We start from the raw sequence: 22334 nt of genomic DNA on the forward strand, positions 1-22334 counted from the left end.
CAGTGTACACTCAGACAAGTTCTTTCTCTCTACTCTCTCCTTCAGAGCCCACAACTGAAGGCAACCCACGCTTGACAACATTAAGAACATCACTCCCAATGCTGAGAAGCACGATTCCGCAGCTTTCACCCACTGCTGTGAACACATGATGGATACATGTCAAAGATGGACACATGAAAGCAATGACTTGAATCTGGCCTAAATAAAAATCAATGTATCAAATTTACTTCAGAAGGTAAACATTTTAGACAGACAGACAGATAGATGGAGAGACAGACAGATGGGCAATATGATGCAGTACAAGTCCTCATCACTGTTCCCTGACTTTAGTTCCTAAAATCCACAGCCATTTTTCTTCTCAGGTAGACAGGCCATCAGAGGAGCAAGTGAGCCAACACTCTTGAATATGTAGGTGACAAATATGTGACTTTGTAACAAAGAATTTAAGCATGAGTACATATGCTAGAAAATCAGCTTTTCTAACTTCTCAAAGAAACTGTGAAAGTTTGAAGCCTTTTTAATATTCAAAATTCAGCAGTTATCCCTGAGTGCTGAATGTACTCATCCTAGGTTTTTAAAAATGCCTAGCAAAGTCTTAGTAACAGAACTATTCAGTTCTTGAGACACAGGAAAACACAAGACACTCCCAAAATAGAAGTAAATATGTGTTCTATATGTCTTAAACAACAGCAGATGTGAGACCTTCATTTTGTTTCAAGGAAACTCATATTGCTATTTAAAGGCAATAAATGGCCCAAGCTGATTAAGTACACTCAGAGAGCTGCTACTATCTTGGCTTTCTTGCAGCTCCCACTTCCCTTGTTCGTGAAGCACTACCTGCCTGTACTATAAGTCAAAAATGTTCTGGGTATATATGAAGAAGTCATAGCAGCCAGCCACACATAAAACAACCTCGCCCACAAGCAGCATTGGCTTCATATAAACTGGGTGTGATAACCATGCCTTCCTCCTCTAAGTCCTTAAGGTCAACATGGGGCTTCCCATGTTGTAGCACCGATAAAGGGCTTAGTTTTATAGTTCCCTATTCATTCTCACTTAGAGTACTTTCCTTTAACTCAGGTGTGAGTACAGAGCTGACATAAAAACACTAGGCCAGGTGTGGTGGTACACACTTTTAATCCCAGCACTCAGAGGCAGAGGCAGGCAGACCTCTGTGAGTTTGGGGCCACCCTGGTCTACATAGAGTGTTCCAGTACAGACTGGGGTACAGAGTCTCAAAAAACCAAAACCACAACAACAAAAACCAGGATATGCCTTCTCCCAGTAGAGACGGAGTTTGGTGTGCTGCAGAACTCTGCCTTGAGGTCAGTAGTTCTCACCCTTCCTAATGGTTCAGCCCTTTAATACAGTTCCTCGTGTTGTGGTGACCCCAAGCATAAAATTCTTTTCGTTGCTACTTCACAACTGTAGTTTTACTACTGTTATGAATTGTAATTAGGTATTTTTGGAGATAGAGGTGTGGCAGGGGAGTTGCGACCCACATGTCGAGAGCCACTGCTTTGGATATTCATTCTCTAATAATTCTCACTGCCAGAGCTCTTCATTTCATGTTTTTAACCATCTGTACCCTGGTGACCCCAGAACATACAACTACAATCCTACTCCCTTCTGGAAGCTCTATTGTTATAAAGAAAGAAAATCCTAACTGTTCAATTTTGCCAGTAAAGACTCAGGAGCCAGATGCTGGGGTGAAAACCTGCTAGTTCAGACAGGCAGAGAAAGCACCCAGCTGCCGTTCTTATTTAGCTCATGTCCCAAGGGAAAAAAAGACAAAAACCCAAAAGCTCAAATCTATAAGCCCCCAAAGCCCAAGGCCAAAAGCTTGCTAGCTCAATAGCCCAGGAGGAAAAGGCCTGCTAGCTCACCCAAAGCCCAGGAGGAAAAAGACAAAAGCTCCTTGTTCTTCTCCATGCTTTCTTCAATACCCTTTAACTCAAAGTCTTCCTTTCTATTTATTCCCAGTCAGCTGGTTTCTTGCTCCGCCTCTTGACCTAGGGTTAACTTTATTAATCCTATGTACAGAAAGCTCTTGGATTAAATGTGTGTTCTAGGCCTGAGCCATACCATAAATCACCTGTTTACAATAAACAGAAAGTTCGTGGATTAAAGCCCTGTGCTAGGGCTGAGCCACACCACAACCAGGAATAGGTTTTTACAATATAATTTGGGATTCAAAATATTCTGCAACAAACCTCCAGTGATACATTTCTGTTTTTGTTTGTTTGTTTTGGTTTTGGTTTTTCAAGAGTGCTGGGATTACAGACATGCGCTGAACCAGCTTGCATTACCAATTTTATTTGTTGTCATTCAACATATTATATATTTAATGATTTGGTTAACTACTGTCTATCTTCCCAAGCTAAAACTTAAGGTTTTTTTTTTTTTTTTTTAGGACAGTGTGTTTACTGCTATTTTGTCTACTGCTGTATTTTCGGAAGTTGAGGACACAACCCAGCATATAAAAGCATGTGAGTATTATCAGATGAGCCCTATACCTATGATCTCAGCACTTAGGCAGCTGACGCATGATTGCTATGAATTTGAGATTAACCTGGGATGCATTGTGAGATCCCTGGAGAAAGGAAGGAAGGAAGGAAGGGAGGGAGGGAGGGAGGGAGGGAGGGAGGGAGGGAGGGAGGGAGGGAGGGAGGGAAGAAGGAAGGAAAAGAAGAAAAGAAAAGAAAAGAAAAGAAAAGAAAAGAAAAGAAAGGTAGAAAAGAAAAAAGAAAAGAAAAGAAGGAAGGGGACGGGTGGACCAAGCAGACCAGTGTCCAGTCTAAAGCTTCTTGGTTATAGGGACGGAAAATTAAGAGTCACAGTCTCCATCATCCTAAAACTTGGTTTCAGTTCAACAGATCGTTCTTAAAGCCTGGCTGCAGATCCACAGGCCCCAATTAGGGTTAAGTGTTATTTTCTAAATGCAGAGTATCCACTACAGCCCATTTTTTCTAAAGCAGAGCCTACCAGCAGGACACATCTATTTTAGATTAACAGTCAGTTCTCTCCTTAGACCTAACTAAAACCTTTGAAAGTCAGCGCTAAATGAAAAGTCAGTGAGGCAGCTTGCATTTTCTCTTCCTACCACAGCATTTAAAACATACATGCGTGCAGGAGCATGATGGGAGAGCAGAGCCTGATGTCCTCTTGTCCTAAACCCACCTCTCCCAAGACCTTGAAACATGATCAGTACCTCACACAGGGCTCCCCTGTTCTCTACTGGGTTTCACTCACCTTGTCAAGGTGCTGCTGCAAGATGTCTTTCATCTGTGTTCGTTCAGAGCTCTCTGTACCTGAGGCAGCATTCAGACACCGTGAAAGAGTCCCAACTTCTTCCTCAGCATCCTCACCAAGAAATATCCGTTCATCCAGATTCCCAGCGGCTAACACATACTCTTCGTAAGCCTTATTAACAGCCTTACTACAGGGAAACAGGGCCGCCATTTTAGCTCATCACTTACTTCAGTTTTTACTACAAGATCTGGTAAATTTTTGAAAGTCATTATCTCAATAAAACAACTGCTCATTACGAAAACTGAAGAGAAGATGCAGCTTACTCTGTGTGTCCAGCACACACTGAGCAAATTTTTTCAATAGTGTGTCAAGGAAGGAATCCTGAATCAACTTGCTTTCAATAAGCTAATGATAAATAATAAAGAGCATGCATTCAATACGCTAACTTATACTAAACTGAAGTGTGAGCAATAGGGAGCCTGGGTGATACATAACTGGCATATGATCATACAGGAATACTTCCTCAGCTGTTCTTGGCACCTCTGAAGACCTGGTACTACCATGTTTGTCCCGATAATTCCAAAAACATCTCTTCCTTTTGCGTTTCTTAGCTGTTTTTTTTTTTTGTTTGTTTGTTTGTTTTTTGTGAGACAAAGTAGCTTCAGACTCACAATCATACTACCTCAGGTCCCAAGTGCTGGGATGTCAGCCATGTACCCTGATAGCTAGGTACAAAAGTATTTCTTAATTTCAAAATTTATAATCCAAAATCTTGAGTAATCCAGAGTTGTAATGGCATCTATGAATTCTACCATAAAGCATTAAAAATGTCCAGAGTATAAATACTGAGGACTGAGTTCTCTTCACAGATAAGAGAACATCACAGCAGGTTAGGCATGGTGGTTCAGAGGCAGGCCTGAGGTTGAGGTCAGCCTGGTCTACACAGCAAGTTCCAGGACAGCTTAGGCTACACAGAGAAACCCTATCTCCAAAAATCAAAACTCAAAACCAACCAAACAAGCAAAAATATCAGAGCAGTTCTGTAGCACAAATACTCACAAACTCTCTCCAAAGTTCCCAGGTTCCAGGAAGCCAGTAAGATTTTCTTCCTTCCCCTTGAGGATCTATGATGAAAAAAGAGGCCCTTAGATTATGTGCAACCAAGTGTTTATCAAGAAAAATTATTTTTTTTTCTAGAAAAATTCTTATGTAATTACTTACAAACCTTTTTTTCAAAGAGTTTTCTAATATAGGGCTTCCAGAAATGCTCCTTTATGCCCTTTGCCTCCAGCACTAGACCGTCATGTAAGGAACAGAGCTTCTCAATGACACAAGGTGGGTCAGAGGATGGTTTAGAATCCTTGGGGTGACAATCCTCTGACAGGCCTATGATGTATAAGATGGCAAAGTGAACTCTGGTCAGCATCAGTTAGCTAACATGTAACACACTGAAACAAATACTACTGAGTCTAGTCAGGATATGATCGGCATATGGAACTAACGTACATGCCTCGAAAGATGAAGAGAGCTGAATATGCAGCCTCCCCAGTACAAACAAAACAGACACTTTGTCTTACACCTATAACCCAGTGCTCAGGACTGTCGTGAATCAGAAGGACAGCCTGCGCTGTGACATCCTGTCTCACATAGAGAAATGATTACATAAATTATGAATTAAATATTTTAAAAATGGAGGTATGGGTAAAATACATCACCACCCAAAAGATTTGTTATGTGACTAAAGATTGTTAGAGAAAGCTGGTCATGGTGGCGCACACCTGTCATCCCAGCACTCAGGGAGGCAGAGGCAGACAGATCTCTGTGAGTTCCATCCCAGCCTGATCTACAAAGTGAGTCTAGGACAGCCAAGGCTACACAGAGAAACCCTGTCTCAGGGACAGAAAAAAAAAAAGATTGTTAGAAAAAATTTAAAAAGCTGTTGGGAGAATATCTGAAAACATAAGAACTGTGGTCTACAAATGAGCCTTACATTTAGAAAAACAACACTTAAAAAATTACACAGTTCTGACAAGGTGTGATGGCGCACACCTTTGATCCCAGCACTTAGGAGCTCAGGCAGGTGAGCTCTGTGAGTTTGAGGCCAGCCTGCTCTGCATAGTGAGTTCCACAACTGCCAGAGCTGCAGAGACCCTGTCTCATACAAACAAAAATTCCTTTTTCAGGCAGGAGAGAGGGCACATGGGGAAAGGCACCTGCTTCCAAGCCTGACAGCCTGAGTTGGCGGTGGAGGGCCTCATTCCCTTCCTCAACTTGTCCTCTCACCTGTACGCCTACAGTGTGGCAGGAACGTGCCTTCCCTGCCACCCACACTAAAACGTAACAGTGTTTTCATTACACAGATTAGTAACTTCGGCTTCATCATATTAGATAGGCTTATGTTAATTTATAGTGCTTTCTTTCATAAGAACACAGACATTCAGAGGAGAATTAAAGGAGGTAAAAATAGAAGGACACCGTAAAATACCAAATGGAAGCAACAGATAAATTGTAGGACAAGGGTGCCCTGTGTTCAGTACCTAGAAAAAAGGTAAAAGAATAAAATGAAAGATGACAAAAAGGAAAATACAGAATGGGATAAAGGTCAAGTGTTCCTTGTCCAAAATGCTTGGGCAGAAGTTTTCAAGTGTAGTCTTTTGAATTTTGGACCATTGCATCATCTTTATTGGATGAACATGCAGAATAAAAATTAAAAAAAAAAAAGGCTTAAATGGAATCTAAAACTTTTTCTCTTTTGTTTTCCTACTTTTTTTTTTCCCTACTGTATTGAAAATCAAATTCAGGGCCAGGCAAGCAGTCTGTTACAGAACTCCACCTCAGTCCTACATCTCAAATCTTGAGTGACAGGTAAGTGTAGTAACTAACTCCACTAATCTTAAAACCAACCCTCATAGGCAAGTTGAAATTCCAAATGAAACCATGCCCAATCTGACAATGAGAATTCACCCATGGTGTTCTTCCAGCAGAATCAGCAGTATAGATTAGTCTATACATCCTCAGTATTTTCGTGTATGGCTTATAGCAATTATGTAACATATAGCATGGTACATGCATCGCCAAAATGAGCATGATTCTCATACCAGTCACCTAGAGAACAAAGTTCTTGTTATTTTAGAGTTTTGTATTCTTGTAGCCAAAAAAGTGAAGCGATATTCTTTTAGTAAACTCTTTCTTGCTACCAGGAGGGCTTTAAGCACCAAACTTGCCAACAGCAAAAAACACAACCATGTCCATAGAGTTAGCTTTGATTCTCCAAGTTTCCATGTTCTTCTCTTTTTCAATACATTTTTCAGAAACTTCTAAAATTATCATTTAAGACTGAAGTTGGTGATATTTGATTTTGTTTTTAAAGGGGGAAGGGGCTGGAGAAATGGCTCAGCAACCGAGAGCACTGGCTGCTTGCTCTGCCAGAGGACCCAGGTTCAATTCCCAGCACAGATGGCTCACAGCCCATTTCCAGGGGATTTGACACTCTCCTTCTGACCTCTGAAAGTACCACGCATGCATGTGGTACACAAACATACATGCCAACAAAACACTCACACACATAAAAAAGAAAACTCATGTAGAAACACATGCTCTCAAAAATGTCTGACATATAAGCTTACCTTTAAAATTAGGGTTCACAAGTTCTTTACGATTAGAACATTGTAAGGCATTGCCATAAACTAGATCTAATGCACACAGCAGAAGATGGTATGAATTGACCAAGTCATCACTAATCATGGGGAAGTTACCTGTAGGATCATGAAAGTCAGAGTTAAGTTGGCATCCACTGTACAATATTTTAAAAGAATTGCTTCCTTTAATTATAATGACGCATACAGCATTATTAACAAGTTGGTTCAAGAGGGTTAACATGTTTTGGCAAATGTATATATTTTGGGGCACTGATGTTTTAATGTATGTCTAGGAATTTAATGAAAACTAAAACTTTCCTTAAATTCAATATGCATTTAACAGGCATTTATTAAATAGCTAGTCACTAACCGACACTTTATTACTGGTCTAGTCCTTGGAATTCTGAACACACAAAAATTTACCAACTCTTTTAAACTGTAATAAATTATTTTACAGAAAAGCTTTTCTGGGGCCAAAGAGGTGGGGGCTCAGTGGGTAAGAGCACTGGCTGCTCTTCTAGAGGACCTGGGTTCAAGTCCCAGCACCCACATGTCAGCTCACAACTATCTGTAACTTCAGTCCCAGGGGATCTGACACCCTCATACAGACTGACAGACATGCAAACAAAACACAAATGCACATAAAATAAAAATAAACAAACTATTTAAAAGTTTTTTTGCTGTGAAAATTACTATAAGTATTTAGAGGTAGACCACTTGAAAATGATTCCTGGGGGATTTTTCTCATACACATATTCTAAAGAGAAACAAGCCTTTCATTAGAGCACTAATGTTACCATTAAAATACTTTTCTATATAGTGATGAAAGATCATTTACATCAATCCAACAGAACAGGAATATAGACATTTGACTTGAAAAGCTACCACTATCTCAAGGATAACTGCCAGTGCTTTCAGCATAATACACACTACAAACACGCCCTGCCTGCAGTGCTGACTTAAGGATAGTGGACAACTCCATTTAAATTGCTAGCAAGTTTCCGACTGAAGGGCTGTGGTCAAACCTCTGCATTTTCACACACAGCGCCCACCGGGAGGCATGCATCCCACTTTCACACGCAGTGCTTGTCAGAACGCGTGCATCATGCATGTTTGGCTTTGTCTCATTTGGATCTGTCTCATTTTCCCCCTTTCTTTCCTCTAAAGTTACCACCTACCTTAGCTCTCAGGGCACATGATGCTTTTTCTTTGGGGAATAAGTTGAAGCAAAAACAAATAAATAAAACCTTGCTGCTACCAGAAAGGCAAATGGTTATTAAGAGATTGAAGTCTGCATTGATATAATCAAGCTAACTTGCTTGCCTCTACTACAAAAGGTCAAATATTAAAAATCTACTCCCATTGGACATAAGACAGGAAGCCACACCCAAGCCATCAGGGGCAAGTTTAGACTTGCCTTCCTGAGGGAAGGAACAGCAGCTCTGTAACTCCTAACCAAAGGATGAAATGAAAGGTTGCATTCTAATTGAAATTCTAGGACAGCTCCAACAGGACATACTTGCCATTTCAAACCCGGACCTTACAAACGGACCTTACTTTACAAGCTATTTTACCATTTAATCAAGAGATAATAAAAAAGTGAAAGGATTTAACCTCTAGATTTGGCTTACTTGTTCAAGAATGTTATTTTATGAAAACAGGAAGTAGTCTTTTGCTCAAAAAGATCTTCATGTGACAGCTCATACTTGTCACTTGCCATACCAAATCAGCAAACATAAAGAGAATTAGATTGTTATTGGGAATGAGACTTTTTAAAATGTCCATATGCTGCAGGCAAAGTCTGTCTTCCCCCAAATAAACCAAGCACTGAATGAAAGCAGATCCCGATCCAAGCACACCACAGAAGCCATACCAAGCTGTGCTATGCACCTGAACTCAACACTTGGAAGTTCTAATCCAGCCTGGGCAATAGAGACAAACTCCCATCTCATTAAAAGAAAAAAGCTAAATGGTGGCTGCTGCCTGACTGAGACTCTATTATTATTGTAATAGTTTATACACTAGCAAATACATTTACTCCTAAGCACACAGATGCTAGATTAAAATCATAGTAGCCACACAGCTATACAATCAGAAGGAAACATTACTATCATATGTAATACCAGTTACATAAGCTAACATGGCATCCCTCACAGGAAGTTTATATACTCCCAAGCTTTTATTTTATGTCACTGATTTACATCACATTTTATTTTATCATATTTTATTTTATATTTGTGGTGTTTAGGATTGAAGTCAGGGTCTTGTGCATGCTGGGCAAGCAGCCTACCACTGAGGCACGTCTGTCACTTCTGACTAAACTCAAGAAAGCTGCCAGTGTCATAGTTTTTGTTTTGTTGTTGTTTTGGGGGGGGGGGGGGCATTTGAGACAGGGTTTTTCTGTGTGTAGCCCTGGCTGTCCTGAAATCACTCTGTAGACCAGGCTGGCCTCAAACTCACAGAAATCCTCCTACGTCTGCCTCCTAGTGCTGGGATTAAAGGCATGAGGCACCACCACCTGGCAAGCGTCACTTGTTGTAGACAGTTAAAAAGCTCACAAAGACTTCCTTCCACTGGGCACAGCTCAGATAAGACAGAGGACTCCTCTGTTGAGTTAGAGAGGACCAGCTGCAATTATACCACTCCTGGAGAGCCTACCTTCAGGTTTAGCCTCAAACCACAAGAGAGGAGATCTTGGTTCAAATCCTCACATTATTAACAGTTTCTGCTGCCTAACTGTGAAATGAGTCAGCTGAGATACCTGATATGATAAAGGGGATCTCTTACCCAGTAGTTTTCCCTTATCCATGGTTTTATTTTTAGTTTCAGTCACCTTTCATCAAAAATATCAAATAGAAAATTTAAGAACTAATTCTCAGATAGGCAGGGATGCCTATAATCCAAGCACTATGGAGAGTTAGGCAGGAGGGCCACAGTTCCACGTCAGCCTGGCCTAAACATTAGCCTCAAACAAAGAAAAACTAAGCTTAAAATTGCATGTTTCTCTGCTCTTTCCAGCTCTGTGCCACCTGGGACATGAATCCTCCTGTGTCATGCATATCCAGGCTGAATATGCTATTTATCCATTAGCCAATTAGCTGTTTTAGTGGTTACTTGAGCTACTATCTGCATATAGCAGTGATTTTATTCAAGAAATGTATATTTTACTTAACAATGACCCTGAGGTAATACAGCAACTTGCCAGAAAAAAAAAATAGAAAAAGAAAAAGATGTCCTAATTTAAATTTAAAAAATGATTTAAGGGCTGGAGAGATGGCTTGGTGTTTAAGAGCACTGGCTGCTCTTCAGAGGACCCAGGCAGAGCTCCCAGCACCCACATGGAGGCTCACAAGTATCTGTAGCTCCAGGTCCAGGAGGTCTCATGTCCTCTTCTGACCTCCTCTGGTACTGCATGTACATGGTGCAGAGACATACATGCAGGCCAACACCCACACATACAGAACAAAACCTTTAAAAGAGTCAAATGCCAATGCTGCTAAGAGTATATATATATATATATATATATATATATATATATATATAATGCTAATATATACTACTATATATGTGTACCACTCTATCTACATTTATATGTAGATAGATAAGCGCTGATAGACAGCGTTTACATAGCCTCTACTATACCACCGTAACGGCTTTGTTCTTATCAGTAATTGTCACTTGTCTCTTACTGTGCTTAATGTATGAATTAAGCTTATATAGGTATGTATCACAAGAATCATAGTATTCAGGGGATGGAACTATCTTTGGTTTCAGTTCTTAGAACCTACCCTATGCCAGGTAACGGTGGTGCATGCCTTTAATCCCAGCACTTTAATGCCCAGGGAAGCAGAGGCAGGCAGATCTCTGAGACGAGGCCAGCCTTGTCTACAGAGTGGGTTCTAGGACAGCCAAAGTTAAACAGAGAAATCCTGTCTTGAAAAAACGAGAGAGAGAGAGAGAGAATACAATAGAATTATTACTATATGTACAATACTAGAGATTGATACTTCGCATTTTATTTAACTATCTTAGTGACAGCAGTATGTCACAGCCTATAGAGAAAAACAAACATTATCTCTATACAGAACATACCAAAGCAATAAGATGTATTTCCGTGCATGCACACCTTGGATAGAGTAGTGGAATGAAAAGAGGAAAGAGAAAGAGTCTAAGTACCTGTTTAAGTTTAGTCATACTCATTACCTGTGGACATGCAGAAAGTCATCATACATTACTCTGAGGACTTCACTCCCTCTCAGGTACATGTTATAAAGAGCAGAGCCCTGTATCAAGCTAATTCAGAGTGGGGTGGTTCTGTTCACAACACAAAAGAACAGCTTTACCTCAAAGAGATGTGGACAAGAATAGAATGAAAAGGGATGTACATACTGTAAAGACAGTCCTCACTCCTAAGAAGTGAAGCTTTCTTCCTGATTCATAACACAGCTGGTAAAATCAGCACCTAAAAACATAGGTTAGCTAATTCCTATCCACGTAGGCATCACCCTCCTCTTACCTTTTGCATATATGAAAAGCACCCAACAAAAGTGGAAAATTTCAGCTGTGGTACAGGGCTGTCTCCTGGGGGGAGGGGGAGGCAGGAAACAAAGACATGAGACAAATTCAAGAATTACAATAAAGACATCCTAAATGATGCAAATCAGGTGGGAAACAAGCTCACAGGCAGATTCGGCTTTTCAGGCAGAAGTCAAGATACTTAAGGCGCAAGTTAAGAACAACAATACCTCTTTGTGGCGCCAGGCTGTGGGCTGCTGTTATCCCTTCTCTCTCACACAGATGAACTGTAACCCTTCCCACAAGATACTCCACATGTAAAATCACATCCTTTGAAGTAACTTCCGGCCCTATACTTAGCCCTTGACTCCATCCACTAAGAGACTGTTTTATTTGACTAAGCTGCCTGCTAAGGAGAGTTTCAGACCTTCTTTACCTAAGTTTTTCTGCCAAAATCTCTGCCAGTGCTTAAATCAGACTTCTAAGGTGTCCAAATCACAAGAGCCTCATCTTTTGTTTTATTTTTGTTTTCTGAGACAGGGTTTGGTGTAACCCAGGCTGACCTTGAATATCTGCCGAGTGCTGGGGTTACAGCACCATGCCCAGCTCTACAGTGGCCCATTTTAATCAAGAAGAGCACCATGCCCTGGAGGAGAGCGAGAAAGGGTTGGCATGAACCTGTTTCCCTGGGACTTCGTCCTCATCTATCAAAGTTACCGTATTTAGGAGTACTGGGCATGATCTAGTAGGCCATAGTCCTGTGAAAATTAGTCAGCTCTGTGCTTCTAGAGTGGCTTCATTCAAGGCCATGCTTGGCTAGTTAGCATGTTCAAGGATACCTGGCTACACAAGACCCTGTCTCAAAAAAAAAAAAAAAAAAAGTCCATTCTGCCATAATATGTGATAACCTGCTGATGATTTTGATTGACCTCAAATATAACATTTATGCTTTTTGCTTGTAATACATAAACTACTCTAAGTTTTAGCTCTGTAACAATAGGACCCTGGAAATACCTGAGCTATCTGCTCCCCAGCTCCCCCTTGCTTGTTGCTTCTGCACCTGTTCCTATTTCCTTTGTGCTGAAGGCCCATCTCTGTCTCTAAAGTCATCTGCCAAAATCCTACCCACTTCAGCTGGGCACTGTGGCACACACCTGTAATCTAAGCACTTGGGGAGGCAGAGGCAGTGGATCTCTGTAAGTTCGGGACCAGCCTAATCTACAAAGCGAGTCCAGGATAGCCAAGGCTACACAGAGAAACACTGTCTTGAAAACACCAAAGAAAGAACAAATTCCCACCCCTTGTACTTGCTCACGTAACGCTACAAACTGGCTCATCTAGACTTAGTTTTGCGTCAGAAATCCCATTTTTCTGTATCTATTGTACTAACATGGTCTGTATGTTATTTCCCTTCTCATTTTACTGTCAACACTCAGAGGAGAGACCAAGGGTCCTGTCTGAACCCCCATCTCCTACATAATACCAAAGCAATTATTTCTCTGTGCTGTGTTTAACACATAGCGACAAGCTTTCATATCACAGTTGTACATTACAGTCATACCCAAGAGGCAGTGCAATCACTGTCAAGTATTTGGATTCTGCAGTATATCTCCCCACTATCAAGTGCACGGATTGCCTACCCACTAGGAGCTTATTTTCCCCATGCGTAAGAAGGCTCAGACTCATAAGGTTTTCACATCTAAGAAGAGTGCTTGCCTCATAACAAACACACCGTTAAGTGCCATATATCACAGTACGACTGTTAGCACAAAGTGCTAGAAAGCACCAAGAGCCTATAGAATAAGCGAGGTGTGATAGAACATTTCTGTAATCCCAGCACAGGAGGATAGCAAGTTTGAAGCCAGCCTGGGCTACCTAGGAAGTTGAAGGCTAGCTTGTCTACACAAAGACATTCCTTTCCTATTTTAGGGGGTTTTGATTTTGCTCTATTTCTCTCTTTTTGGCTTTCGAGACAGGATCTCTCTTATACAGTCCAGGTGATCCTCCTGCCTCAGCCTCCTTAATGCTGGGATTACAGCTGTGTGTAACTATGCCCAGCCCCTTGTATATTTCTTGCGAATACTGTTGTAGTCCTATCCTAAGAGGAAATTTCTTGACATACTTTAAAAGCAATCTCCCTTTCTGTTTTAAACAAATGTGTGCCTGCCACGGAGCTATGCATGTTAACAGTCATGGTGTCCCAGCCATGGCGCTGTCCATGATAACATGATAGCAGTCATAGTGTCCTGGAAATGGAATTGTCTATGATGACAGTCATGGTGTCCCAGCCATGGCGCTGTCCATGATAACATGATAGCAGTCATAGTGTCCTGGAAATGGAATTGTCCATGATGACAGTCATGGTGTCTCAGGCATGGAACGGTCCATGATAACATGATGGCAGCCATGTTAAAGGAGGACAGTTTGTTATCTTGTAATTGTGAAGACAGAAAACACAAGCCAGGGTAAGCTGGTTGTATAGATCTAATCAGAAAACAAGTTTACAGTAGTTGAATTCTCCTATTCTCACCCAACCTACATTGATTGGCTATGAACATCCAACTTATTTCATGAACAATTATTCAGTTTGACATAAAGGACAAATAATAGAAATACTAAATATCAGTATCTGGTCTATATCAAGGAAGTCAACTACAGAAAGTGGTTAAGGTCTGAATTGTGTAACCTGTTTTTTGTTACTTAAATAAAAAGGGAAAATGTGTATCAACACAAAACCCAAACATTTTGCATTATGAAAGAAGCCAGGCGACTTCTAATATACAGTAAAGAACAACAACAAATTATCATTAAAAACATTACTTTTAAGCTAGGCATGGTCTTTAAACCCCGGACTCAAAGGCAGAGGCAGGCAGATCTTTATGAATTGGAGGCCAGCATGGTCTGCGAAGTGAATTCCATGCTTCCAAGGCTACATAGTGAGACCCTGTCTCCAAACAAACAAACAAACAAACAACCCCAACTTCTTAGGAAAAGTTACTTATGAAAGCGTGTTTCTTTTTAAGGAGTGATGAACCACACTCCAGAAGAAAGCTGCTCCCAGAGACACCAAGCATACCTCTGCTTTCGTCCTCTCTGCTGGCGGGGTTGTTCTTCTGGGGGATATTTAAAAACATCTTGAAAAATGGGTTCATATTTCTTAAAAATTACAGCAGAAACAGTGAAGTTTCTTTCTAGTCTTTCAGTACGTTCCCGGAAATGTGGTGGTAGATTTGCCATGTCTTCCCACTTCTTCATCTTGTTAAAAAATTCAATTAAGCTAATAATAAAAATAAAAATGAGGTACTTTAATAATGTAAAGGTGACATTATGCCAATACAAGTGATTAACAGTAAACCCAAATCATTTCATCAAATTACTTTTGAGCAATGACATAAAATCAAAGGCACGCCTGTGACTAGCTTAACCTCCTACCATCTGTTTTATGATTCCAACCCTCTTAATCTACTCTGTCAGGTTTGGTTTCTTTGTGTGTGTACATGATCATATAGGTGATGTGTGGAAATACATGAAAGCCAGAAATTGATGCTGGATGCCTTCTTCAACTCTGTCCACAATAACACTTTTTTTTTCCCCTGTGGGTGTGGCAGGGGCTTCTATCCAAGGACTGTCTCACTGGCCCCAGCTCAGATCACTTCAATGCTAAACCTTAGGAGCTGGAAGATGGCTCGGCAGTTAAAGGCATTTGCTGTTCTTGCAGAGAACCTGGGTTCAATGCCCAGGACCCACAAGGTCACACATGACCACCTCTTACTACAGTCCCAGGGCATCTGATACCCTCTTCTGACCTCCTTGGACACCAAACATACACACGGTGCACATACATACAGGCAAAATACTCTTACACATAAAGTAAAATGATACCAAAATACTAAAATCCAAGATACTAAAGTTAGTGTAGAAACAGCCAAAATTTCAATTTCTACATCCTATATCATTCCCCACTCCTCCCAAGTGTAACCCCCATTCTGAAGCGAGTTTGATTATTTTCCATACTTACGCTTACAAAGAGTAAGAAGTATCTTTTGTTTCCTTTTAGATTTTTTGTAAATGTATCACACTAGAGTAACATTCTGCAACTTAACTTTCATTTAATGTTTCTGAGATACGATAAAGTCAATGTACGGAAATACCTAATCCATTTAATTACTAAAACCATTCCTTCCTATGATCATACAATGACCTTCTGCATTCACTCAATCAGCAGAAACAGGTTACTTCTAACTTCCCTCTAACAAAATGGTGTAGGGCTGGAGAGGAGGCTCAGAAGCTAAGAGCATTTGTTGCTCTCACAGAGGACCCAGGTTCTGTCGTAGCACCCACCCGGAAGCTCACAGCCATCTGTAACTCCAGTGCTGGGAGATAGAGCCATGCGTTCTTCTGGCCTCCACAGACACCAGGAACACATATGGTACATACATATATATATACATACAAACAAACACGTGACTATAAAAATCATGAATTTTTAAATGGTGCAATAAACACCTTGGTATCTGTGTAGGAGTTTCTTTAGGACCAGAGAATAAATAGCTTCAATTCTACTGCACATTCCATATACATTAAAACACAAGCTTTATGTGTATGTATCTAAGCATGATGCCTCATGATTGGTATTTACCTTTTCAATCCAAAGTATCAGCAAAAGCATCTCAATATCGTCATTTAAACTTACTGGAACATTACACAATGAGTCATAACCTTTAATGCATTAAAATCCAAATACACTCGAGTTAGTACAATATGACTCTGTCTCTGAAATGGTAAAGGAAAGCCACAGCCCAGTTTCTAGACTCAACAATCTACATGTCAGATGCTCAGAAAATAGCAAACCAAGAAACTTTTCATCAGTGTGGTTTGTAAGTTTTTTTTTTTTTTTTAATTTTAGCTACATTCTACTTCTTAAGCTCTAATATAGTTACCTCTGCTCAGAACAGCGAAGGATTCTGGTTAAAGACACATAGTTTCCTTCAACAGTCCCTTTGCTCACAGTTGGAACAGATTTTCTGCAAGCCACATATAAGGCACATGCTAACCAATGAAGATCATTTCCCTGAAAAAGAAAACAGAGCTTTAGCTAATGGCCTCTATATGTTTCAGTATAAGACTTCTCACACTAATATTGAGAGTGATATTTCTATGATGGCCCTAGCCCATGTCCTCTTCCATGCATGGCAGGGTGTTTTATGGCCCTTTACCTGATTACCTACTAATACACAGGTAGTGCAATTTCAAAGGTCACGAAGGGCAATGTCAATCCCACCTGGCTCCATCTTTGAGGATGTGTCCCTTGAGAGTCATAAGCCACCACAGAAAACGTGTGACCACCTTCAGCTGTCATGCTGAGAGAGAGACAACATGGCAGTGGCCAGTTAGGGGCCCTGCCTCGCTGAGCTGTGTTGAGCTGTGCCCATCTTGTTGCTCAAGGCTTCCAGGTGAGACAACAGTTATCTTGATGCAGATACATGGCATCTCCATCATACTGCCTGACTTCCCAAACCACAGCCTGGTAGCCTGGCTTTCAGCATGGATGCTAGGATCCAAACTCAGGTCCCCATGCTTGCAGGGCAAGTACTTTATCCGTCAAGTTCTCTCCCTGACCCTTAAGCACGGCTTTGAGAAATGGTTTCATGAGCTGTTCGGTTTTGAGGATGGTTTTGATTTTTGTTTCTGTTTTAGCACTGCTCGGCATTAGAACTCAAGACCTCACTCGTGATACACTCTCGGCTGCAGTGCAATCTTAACCCCACACTGTCACAATCTTCCCCATTATATGACCCTGAGGTAAACTGAGCTTTGAAACTACTGAATTATTCTGGCATCAAGATCTTTTAGGAAGAATACTGGCAAGCAGTTATAATGTCATTTTTGTTCTAAACAAGTGTTTAAGGTAGATGATCTACTGTAGTCTATCTAGTTTTAGAGAGAATTTTAACTACATCACACAACCCTCCCCCAAAGTCTTACACATTAGAGTTTTATAATGCTTGAAGGATAAAGGAGATAGAGACAAGCTTTGAGGCCAGGTTCCTCATTAGCTCTAGAAAAATATTTATTAAAAATCCGTAACAGTCATCATGGGACTGAGGAGGCAGCTTAGCTGTTAGAGGGCTTCCCTGGCATGCTTAAGGTCTTGGGCATTAATTGAATATGATGGTCTACTCTTATAACCCCAATTGGCATGAGGATCAGAAGTTCAATGTCACCCTCAGCTACACCCTCAGCAACTTCAAAGCCAGGTAGCAGTATATTAAGACCCTGTCTCCAAAATAAATTGTGTGTGTGGCGGGTCATTTCAAATTCACAGTCCATGGCCACATAAGCCAAATAGAACTGCTGTTAAATCCTGCCTCTGCCACACATTCGAGAGCACACTGTGGGCAAACTACTTCAGCCCCGAGGTTTCTTTTTCTTAGCTGACCACTGTCAGAATTAAATGAGCTACAAGGATTCAGAAAACAGGGCTGGAGAAATGGCTCACTGGATAATAGCAGTAGCTGCTCTTCTAGGGGACTCAGGTTTCATTCCCAGTACCCACATGGTGGCTCATAAACGCATAATTACAGAACCAGGGAAGATACCCTCTTCTGGCCTCTTCAGGTTCCAACCTGCATTTGGTGCACAGACATACATGCAGGCAAAACATTTATACACATAAAATAAATTTTTAAAAAAAGAATGCAGAAAAAAATCGAGACAATTCTACAGCCAACGCTAAATATTAAATATCAGGTGAGCTTTATTTTCTTCTGAAAGCTTTCAGAACACTGCGGGCCCACATCAGCATTTCTGGCTATAAACTCAAGTCAGGGAGTTTTAGGTTTTGTCCACCGCTTTATTCTCAGTACGTAGAACACTGTGGCAAATGACAGGTACTCAGGAAACAGTTCACTCTTACCCCCACACAAGTAGAATGAATTTAAAATGATAATAATTTACTAAGCATCTATTAAATGTCACTTGAATATATGACACCAGGCTTCACATGACGTGGTTGCTGTGAATCGAAGCCTCTGCTGTGTTGTGATAATGCTTGTTCTAGCTCATTTATTTATAGGGCCATCTCGAGGATGAAGAAAGAGCTTTTCTGCACACATACACATTGCCTTAGTTAACCTTTAGGAGAGCACTCTGAAGTGGGCACAAATATCTCCAGCTTACACACAATAAAACTGAATTTCACAGTGGTTAAAAACTTGTCCTCATTCACTCAGATCTATGTCTAAGGCCGTGGTATTTCTTTTCTGTGAGTATAACAATGGGGAGGAGGAATTCGATGTGTGAACAGCGCAACAAACAAACAAACAAACAAACAAACCGACTTAGCAGAATGATGCAGGCACAACCACCGTATTATAGTTAACACCTTGCTTGGCCTTTGAATCGTGGGCCTCCTTGCTCTGCCCCTTCTATAAGCTACACATAAAATCAAAGGGCCGCACGCACAGGCAGCTGATAAACAATCCGGACTTCCGTGTCACTTCCCATTGGCCCATGCAGGGGAGGTGCCTGCAGAGTTGACAGGCACTGGTTCGGATGGCCATTTTTGTCAACCGCAAGCTCCGTCCCCCAAACGGGACACAACAAGCCTATATACCTGGATGACAGCCAAAAAGAGTGCCCGAGCTCAGCAACAGATGTGTCTACACCCGGTTTTTTAAATCGCCGGGGAGAGTAACAAACCTTAAGCCGTTCTCATTCGTAAGCAAGCCCGAAACTTAACGTGTCTCCTCTGACGGCTGCAAAGCCAGGGCAGAGGCAACGGTGCGGTGCAAACGACAAGGGACCCCAGAGCCACCCTGAGTCCCCGACCTCCGCGGATGGTCTGCGCACGCACCTCCAGCGTGTAGCTCTCGCTCATGCTGCGGTAGCTGCTCCAGGCCTCGGCGCGCGCCGCCTCGTCCATGTTGAGGCGGCTGCACAGCTCCTCGAACCGCTGCTGGATCTGATGGCCCGGGGACCCCGCGGGCTGAGCGCCGTCCGCGGCGTCGCCATCCTCCTCCTCTTCCTCCGAGCTGGCTGCGGCCGGAGGAGGAGGCGGCGGTGACTGGTTGCCTCCAGAAGCCATCGCTCACCCCAAGGCCGCGGTTCTTCAGATGCGCTGAGGGCCCGGGCCCGCAGCCATTCAAACCGCGAAGCGCCTGCCCGTCAGCAGCCCGCACCGCGACTGTGTCGCCCTCTGAGAGTATCGGTCCCGCGCAGGCACCCGTAGGTCTGAGCACAGCCTGCCGGGAAATGTAGTCTCTGCCGGAAACTCAGGGGGACCAAAAGTCGTGGAGGCAGCAAGCGTGTACTTCATTTAGGGGCGAATGAACGCGCCCTCTCCCGTTTTAAGTATCTCTCAATAGTGAGACCGTTCAGAAGGCTCTTATGAAGAGAAAAGGACTAAGAACCATCTACAGGAGAAGCTTAAGAATTCAAGGTCTTCTCACAAACACTTCCTCTTCACCTAGAGGTCCTCAGAATAGTAAAGATAAAAGGTCCAAAGTAAAGATAATAGCTTGCTTCTGTTACTGAGATAAACACTGACTGAAACCAACTCGGGGAGGAAAGGGCTTATTTCATCTTGGACTTTACAGTCCATCATTGAGGGATGCTAAAGCAGGACGCTGCTTACTTGGCAACCTCTCTTGTGTGCTTGGCTACTTTTCTAATACAACCCCCCCCCCCCCCCCCCGCCAACCTCCCTAGGGAGGGCCCACAGGCCAGTCTAACAGAGAGGATCCCTCAAGCCAGGCCCCTATGTTAACACTAACTGTGGCAAACACATATTGGACTAAGGATCGATCTCATTAACCAAACAAACCCTGCCCCCCAAAAAACAAAAACCAAACCAAACAAACAAACCCAAAAAAACCCCTCAACCAAATAATCACGAATGTGTTTTCTAAATTAACTTAAAATTTATATTAGCTATCACATTGCAGAATTGACATCTTGATAACACCCCTAATTTCCAGACCAGGCAACAGGAAATACAACCAAACATGGTGGCAGTGTAGACTGAGCCTGCTCAGAACCTGAAATTTGGGGAGCTGATCCTTTGACATTTATAACAGAAGTTCAGGACAGGTTGCCAAGTTTATCCAGGCCACTGAATAAAGTCAAGACTTGAGACTCCACTATGCATATTAGGAGAGGAAGGTACCTGAATGAGAAAACAAACAGAGGAAAGAAAGGAACGTGACTGCTCCTAGGTATGGTGGAGGAGAAAGCTTCCTATAGATAAAAGGAATATCAGGAAGGCGAAGGGATTGATGGGAGAGGGGAGCCAGGTGCTAGTAAATAAAATGTCTGTACTATGTAGTGAAGAGCCGCCAGCCCCCTGGACTGGAGAATTCAGGGTAGGGGACTGGCTATGCCATTGGACATGCAACAGGTAGGGGCTGAGGGATACAAGGAGAAGCTGGAGTGCAGGTCCACGTTCATATGTTAAGGAGGCACCTCGGCCCTTTGTCCCAGGTTTGAAACTTGACAGGACCCAAGTGGCTAGCAGCAATATCAGTGATTTGAGGTGTTATAAAGCTACTCAGTCTCTAAGCTTAGATGTGAAGGGAGAGTGTACCGATTAATGTATTTTTCTTATCCAAAGAATTTGTTCTTGGAAAAGAAACTTTCAAGGTACATTGCATGGCGGAGAAGAGAATCTAGTAGAAATAAACACAATGACAAGTGCTGGGAAGCTTCTCAGTGGAAAAAACAAATGAAAAGCAAAGCTAAACAAACAAACGAACAAAAACTCCCCCTCACTTGAGCTCCCCTAGGACTCGTGTTTAGAAGGTGGCGGGTGGATGTTAAATGCCAGGAGTGGTGGGTTGGCTTGTCATCTCAGCAGTGGGGAGACATAAGCAGGTGGAGTCCTGGGGCTTGCTGGCCACCGAGAAACAGATCTGAAAAGGAGAGAGGCCTAGAGAATGACACTGGAGGCCTCCACACACACATGCACAAACGTGAACACATATACAAGAGCATTCAGACACATGCACACACAATACCAACCCAAAGGATACTTGCTTCTATATAGGTCACAAGGACCTTGGATTTAAGACATCATCCATTAGCCATTTCAGCAGTCTTGTGGGCCGAAGAGATAGCTCAGTGGTTAAGGGCACTGGCTGCTCTTCCAAGAACCTGAGTTCAATTCCCAACAACCATGTCCGGCTCACAACCACCTGGGTCCAGCTCCAGGGGAATCCACACCCTCATGTGCCCTCAGGAACAGGTGCATACACACACACACGTGTATATACACACACACACACAAACACACAATTTAAAAAGTAAACAAAATGATAAAACCAATTCTCAATTGTGATGTTTCTCAGTGAGGGGTCACTCAGCTGACTCTCAAGTGGCCTGGTTTGTTATGTTTAAAGATCTGCGTGTCGACCTGAAATAAACTGTTCAGACCAAGAGAGTAAAAGAGCATTACCCTCTTCCATGTCCCCTCTCTGTCATAAATAGCTGTCCTGCCTCAAGCCTTTCAAGTAATGACTAGATTTTACAGTTTTGTGTATTAGCATATGTTAAATACACTTAATGGGTATGATACTTCTAAACCTGAACAGAGTTTAATGATACTCCCTCCACCTCCACCCCTGTTTACTCTTTTGTCTCCCAGCACTCCTGTCTATCCCCTTCCACTTCCCAAATAGCTCCCTTTTATCTTCTGCCTTTATTTCATGACCCTGTGAGTTTAATTAGGGCATCTCACAGGAGAATGGGGGAAGGGCTATATACAGGGACATAAGAAACTTACCAGTGGCTAATCCACAGAAGAAAATGACCTCTGAAAGGGTGGAGCCTGTGAACTGGCTCAGGGCATCCTTTAACTAAATGCCAGGACTCTCCTGCATGCTGCCTTCTCACAGCCCTTTGCTGTGTCTGCAGACTTCCAGTATTTGGGCTGCC

The 22334-nt window shown here is 42.2% G+C and overlaps 1 protein-coding gene and 1 long non-coding RNA gene across 3 annotated transcripts in view; one reads left to right on the forward strand and one right to left on the reverse strand.

Annotated features, from left to right (window-relative positions):
- The window catches only part of Rbl2 (RB transcriptional corepressor like 2), a 52156-nt gene extending 32542 nt beyond the window's left edge, over positions 1-19614 (reverse strand). For both annotated transcript variants that reach the window (XM_060392231.1, XM_021636283.2), the window contains exons 1-8: positions 19261-19614; positions 16346-16476; positions 14482-14682; positions 11407-11471; positions 6879-7007; positions 4478-4638; positions 4312-4376; positions 3253-3439 (exon numbers count right to left, since the gene is read on the reverse strand). In XM_060392231.1, coding sequence (XP_060248214.1) covers positions 3253-3439; positions 4312-4376; positions 4478-4638; positions 6879-7007; positions 11407-11471; positions 14482-14682; positions 16346-16476; positions 19261-19491 — 1170 coding nt within the window. In that variant the 5' untranslated portion in view covers positions 19492-19614. The remainder of the gene's footprint in view (positions 1-3252; positions 3440-4311; positions 4377-4477; positions 4639-6878; positions 7008-11406; positions 11472-14481; positions 14683-16345; positions 16477-19260) is intronic.
- On the forward strand, positions 56-6158 carry LOC132656841 (uncharacterized). Its single transcript, XR_009594603.1, has 3 exons — positions 56-235; positions 2414-2489; positions 6054-6158. It is a non-coding gene; the product is annotated as an uncharacterized LOC132656841 (long non-coding RNA).
- Positions 19615-22334: the final 2720 nt, after the last annotated feature.

Source organism: Meriones unguiculatus, chromosome 10 (assembly GCF_030254825.1).
Source record: "Meriones unguiculatus strain TT.TT164.6M chromosome 10, Bangor_MerUng_6.1, whole genome shotgun sequence".
NCBI lineage: Eukaryota > Metazoa > Chordata > Mammalia > Rodentia > Muridae > Meriones > Meriones unguiculatus.